General features: G+C 37.6%; 1 protein-coding gene across 1 annotated transcript in view; it reads left to right on the top strand.

Annotated features, from left to right (window-relative positions):
• The window catches only part of Chn2 (chimerin 2), a 330737-nt gene that overhangs the window by 210310 nt on the left and 114427 nt on the right, over nt 1–6000 (top strand). The window contains exon 4 of the mRNA XM_013024396.1: nt 2699–2730. Coding sequence (XP_012879850.1) covers nt 2699–2730 — 32 coding nt within the window. The remainder of the gene's footprint in view (nt 1–2698; nt 2731–6000) is intronic.

Below are 6000 nucleotides of genomic sequence, written 5' to 3'. Positions count from 1 at the left end.
AACTCTCTTTGTGGTTGGAGAGAGCTGTGGCGTTTCCCTACTGCCCCGTTGCCATCTTGGTCCCCCCTCCTCTGGTCCTTTTCTATATACATTTTGCCCCATATAGCACAGTACTCTTGTGTGGGGGGGGGGGCGGGCCTTGGGGCTGAACTCAGGGCCTAGGCACTGTCCTGAGCTTTTGCTCAAGGCTAATGCCCTACCACTTGAGCCACAGCTCCACTTCTGGCTTTTTGGTAGTTAGTTGGAGATAAGAATTTTACAGACTTTCTTGCTCAGGCTGGCTTTGAACCATGAACCTCAGACCTCAGCCTCCTGAATAGCTAGGATTACAGGTGTGAGCCACCGGCATCCAGCTACACTCATCTTCTAGTAGTCTCTTACCCAAGAGATTTGTCCCTCAACTGGACCAAAGTTTTCACTATGCAGGATCTTATTTGGTGAACTCTAAGTCACCATAAAATATCCATATTTAGGCATCTGTTAGATTTCTCCTTGTTTTCTTTCCTACCCGTTACAAGTGCAGAACCCCCTGAGCACCCTGTAGGCATGTCCTTCCTGCCCCTGTGAGGTCATTACTGCTTGAGCAGCTGAGCAAAAAGCCCTGAACCTAATACATATTTTATTTATAGCTTTATGATTGATGAATGAACTGAAAGTAATTATTGTCTTGTTAAAGAGTCAATTAAATTTAACATTTATTAACCACTTACCTTCATGTCAAGAGTGAGTAGTTGGCTTTCTGTACTGTGCTGCCCATCTAGGAACTTAATTACCCTTCCACTTTTGGAAAAATGAGAGGATGAGAAAAAAGAACAAGGTTGAGGGTTACATCCAGATTTTGCAAAATGCTAAAAAGAAAAGTATAAAAATAAAATTGTCCTTCTCATTGGGCACCAGTGGCTCAGGCCTGTAATCTTAGATATCAGAAGGCTGAGATCTGAGGATCAAGGTTCAAAACCAGCCCAGGCAGGAAATTCCATGAGTCTCCTATCTCCGAGTCACCATCCAAATGTCAGATGTGGAGCTATGGCTCAAGTGAGAGAGTGCCAACTTTGAGCAAAAATGCTAAAGGACAGTGTCCAGGCCCTGTGTTGGAGCCCTAGTATCAGTGAGTACACATGTGCACACGCGTGTGCGTGTGTGCGCGCGCACGCACGCACACACACACACACACAATTGTCCTTCCATAGAGGGAATAATATCAAATTCTGGTGTATTACCTATCCAAGAAGAAAGAGTGATTGTACCATTTTATCTAGTCTACCATTGACTTTTCTAGTTCTATATTTCTTGCATGATTCAATAGTTTTGCAGTTGAACACCAACAGTATCATAAAAATAAGCAAGAACTTTGAAAGCCAATAGAATGATATAAATAAAATAACAAAATGTTCAGCTCATATTTTAAAGCTTATTTGTAGAGCAACAGTACACATTATTTATAGAAAGGACCTCATATAGACAATCTGCACTTCTGTTAATAATGTTATTTAAATCTTCCTACACAAAGTCACTGATCAGGCTCCAAATCTTGAAGATGGATAGTTATGAATGCCCTCTTGGTTGAATGCTTTTTATGTGTAAAGTGCATAGAGGAGTGAACACATATTTGATTGTTGATAATTAGTTTTGTGCCAACTAGGCCTGTCCCAGCAGAGTTGTGAGTATGGTGCTCAGAGCTCTAGGCCTGAGCTTTTCTCCTATTCAAATGACCTGTTGTCTGCTCAAATACCCTGCATCCTTTGGAGGGTGAAGGTAGGGCAGGAAACTGCCTGCAGGGCATCTTGAAATCCCACCACTGTCTGTGAGCCCTGCTGAGAAAACACTTTTGACTGTTGACAGAAAGAACTATAGACAAAATAACCACCAGACCCATGGAAAAAGATAATCTTACTCCTGTATGTACAACCATCAATAAAATGTACAACTTTATGTAACACAACTATATTTTGAGTGCCCCTGGCATGAGAGTAACAAAAAGAAAGCCAATTATGACAATCATTTATTTCTTACCAACTCCAACACCTTAAACATCAGAAAACAAAGCACTCCTATGAAAGTAGATTACCAACATGTGATCAAGATCTAAAATGATTACTGATCAAAATCTAAAATGATTACCCTAAGGCTGAAGTTGTGGTTGAAATCTTCTCTGGAAGGTGTATAAATTTTAAAGCCTTAAATCTTATCTTCTATATAGTGTACCTCTGCTGTCAATAAATTTCAGCCCACTAGCCATTTGTTAAAAAAAAGAATGTTATAATAATTTTGTTTGAATGGAGATCATATTAAGCCTATTTTGTTTTTAATCCACGTGTACTCCTTATTTGTTTTACAAATGCATAACGAAACAATTTAATGAAGATTGAAATAAATGCTTATGTTTTATTCATGCAAGAAATGAATGAAGCCTTATCTTTACAAATTCCTTAATAATAAAATAAGCAGTACTTTGTTTCCTCTGAAAATTCGTTTTGTAGGCAATTAGTTTAGATAGAGAATGAGAAGAAAAAGGTACCAACTCTAGCTCACCTTACCCAAGACAGTGGAATGTATTGATTAATTTCATAGCTTCACAGATCTCTAATGTATAGTAAAATCACAACTAGGACTTTAACCTTGTTTAGTTGAATAGAATTTTTATGTAGCTGATTTGAATTCAAATGCATTATTAATCTTTTTCTTCTTTTTAATGTAGGTGGAAAACAGACCAAAATATTATGGAAGAGAGTATGTATTATACTATTTTTTTGTTTTAACAATCTAATAAGTAGTCACTTTGTGTGTCATATCAATATTTAAAATTCTCTAATTTATGGTCTTCATCACATGTCCATTGTGTAAGAGGTTAGTAAGAAGAATAAGTGCAATCAGATTCCTTTGTATTGAATTTTCTTTACAACACTCAGGTGCATGATTTCCATTAAGGTGGCAGGGAAAGTGGCTCGTGCTACAATTCTTTCCACAAAAGCTGTTTCCAAGTACCTCACAAGTATTTGAAATGTAAGGCAGTGTTTTTCATAATGAAGGCTCTCTGTGAGCATTTCACTTCACTGTATACCTTGATACAATATAAACATTTGGTTTGTTGAAATCTACACTGTAACTGAATTCCTGATTTTCATGTACTCTATGTTCTCAGTAGCCAGGGAAGACATTCCATTTCCATACAGTCTTATTTTTTTTAAAAAGGTAGTTTCTCCTGACTTGGATATATGTTCACATTGCTTTACTACATTCATTAGTATCTATCCTCTTTTTCCCTATTTTCTAATTAATGCCAACTCTTGTTTTGCTTCATTTGCTCAGGCACCTTACTACCACACAAATATGTGTGACCATAAAATAATTTGTAGTCTGAGTATGGTTGTAAAGCCCCTCACCAGAGGGAGAATTAGTGTACATGTCATTCTTTTACCCAGAGCCAACCTGGTAGCAAAGCCTCTTTATAGTCCACCTACCAAGTTCCCGCAGCCAATACCAACCTTGTTCATTTCATTCTCTTTCCCAACAGAGTCACTCACTTCATGATTAATGACCCTCTTAGTGGACACAGCCCAGTGCTCCTTCCTAATTGCCACAGCTGCATGTCAGAGCCTTCCTTTGCAGGGCTTTGGGAATTCAGCATCCTTATGAGTACCTACCCAGGAATGTGGATAGGTACTCTCTCTCCAAGCCCATGTCCTTAAAATCTGGTATATATTGTAATATGACTTCCAGTCTCAATATACTGCTCAGGTTTTGCTTGAAAGTAGCATACTTAATACTATTTTTTTAAAAAATAGTGAAAACCTATCATATACACTTGACACATGGATCCTAAATGCTATTGTATTCATTGAGCGCTTTCTTTTTGCATAAAAATTTGGTTGAATAACCTTTCAGTTCTTATTTTCCAATCCCCAGTTCTAGAAAATAAAAAGACCAAGGAAACATTTTTTTAACCACACAAGGAACACTTTGTTTTAGAAGCAAATAAATTTAGAGCCTTCTGATTTCATGTTTCTTCTTAAATTTATTTATTTCAGGGTTTTTTTTTCTATGGTAAAAGTATTACATGCTGGCTTTAGAAATTGGAAATGCATTTCTTGTGAATGAAGCACACTATTGACAATGGATAACTTAGGGAGAAATTACTTATATTTTTTATATTTTTACTTCTTTGTACTTTTAGATATTTGAATTCCCTCCCACCCCCAGTCCAGAAGCTTGAACTCAGGGCCTGGGCGCCATCCCTGAGCCTCTTTTTGTTCAAGGCTAGTGCTCTACCACATGAGCCAAAGTGCCACTTCCTAGATATTTGATACTTGAATTCTGAGTATTGCTTTTGCAGATAGATATTACATTTAGTTTTTAAATCTAATAATACCTGCTAACTCAGATCATATCAGAAAGGAAGATAGTTAAAGACATCTCATCCTTACCCCTCAGAGAAAAATCATCATTCCTTCGTTAACTGTTTCTTTCTGGTACATCATATCATATATGTACATCACAGATATTCTGACTTTCCTAAAGCCATGCATCAGGGAATGAGGAGCTACTGACTGGATGTTAAGGTATACAAAATTGTTACATTCTTTTGAGTAAGTGAACTTAGTTCTTGGCCTCCAATGAGTGCTGGCTGGTGATCACATATACTTTCCAATTCAAGAGGTTATAGTTAGCTACTTTCACATTAAACTCCTGTTTCCTTTTCTTCAGTTCTTTCCCACAGGAATGACTGGTATTAAGAAGCCAGGCTCCGGAGTGTGCTGCTTGTGTGCCTCATCCTTCTGTGCTGGCCTCTGCTTTGCTTTGGCCCATTGTCAAGCATGTTCTGGACATCTCAATCTGCATCTGACAACAGCTTTTGTCCTTTTTGACGATGAATTGGGCAACATTCCACAATCCTCCCTCTTACCTTCCAACAATCTCTCTCTCTCACACACACACACCTGCATGGCTACTTGCAAGCATCTTTGCCCACAACATTACCCAGCCCTCCTACCCTGGTTCAGGAAGCATGGCATGGTTGGCAGGGCCCAGGGCATTCCTTCCCTCTGTTTCAAGAGCCTTATAATGGATGTGCAAGCTTTATTTTCACACATTCTATATGGGCCCACTTAGATCCAATGAGCTGGCATCTGCCCAAACCCACTGCAAAGACACTCTTCCTTAAAGACGGAGGTCTCCTTGTGGACAGTAAGGTCCCTATTATGTCTCAGTATTCATCCTTTCTCCAGGAAAGCACAGCTCCAGGTCATGGCTCCTGAGATTCACAAAGCCAATTTTAGAACTCAAAGACTGTCAGAATATTTGTGATATATATATATATATATACACACACACATATATACACACACATATATACACACACATATATAGATATCATGTGATGTACTAACTCACTCCCTAGAACAAGAACATTGACATGGAAGGTATATATATCATTCATATATATGTGCATGCACATATATACGAATGAATAACAATTTAACATTATATCAATATGTCATTATTTTATATATACCTATATGAAGGTATAGATATATGTATTATATATTTTATATTCCAATATCATGTTGGGTATTTTTATTTTTAAAATATGGTTCTGTCTTATTTTTCCTCTGTCTTAATCTTGATATTCCTGGGGTATAAAAAAATTTAAAAACTTGTCTAATGGCTTCTTGTTTTCCTTCCCTTTCTTTTCTTTTTCTTTTTTACTATGAGACATTGTACTTTTTTTTTTACTATCTTTAAGTAGTTCTGCAAAGGGGTTACACGTCAACATGTCAGTTTATGAGTACAATGCATCTTTATCAATATCACCCCCTTTAGCTCTCCTCTTCTCCTTCTTCCCAGAAAGTAAAGACATTTTTTTTCTTGGTCTAGAAAATTCCTTCTTGGATTAATTCTCCAAGATTTGGTAATCCTGGAAGGAAAGTGCTGATCAATTCTCAGGAACCTGTCCTTGGGCAGTGGCCTTACTCCCTAGCAGCTCATCTTCCTCTGAAACAC

Source organism: Dipodomys ordii, unplaced genomic scaffold, assembly GCF_000151885.1.
Source record: "Dipodomys ordii isolate 6190 unplaced genomic scaffold, Dord_2.0 Scaffold76, whole genome shotgun sequence".
NCBI classification, from domain to species: domain Eukaryota; kingdom Metazoa; phylum Chordata; class Mammalia; order Rodentia; family Heteromyidae; genus Dipodomys; species Dipodomys ordii.
Note: the sequence above shows the minus strand (reverse complement) of the source record. Positions and strands in the feature narration are given on the sequence as shown.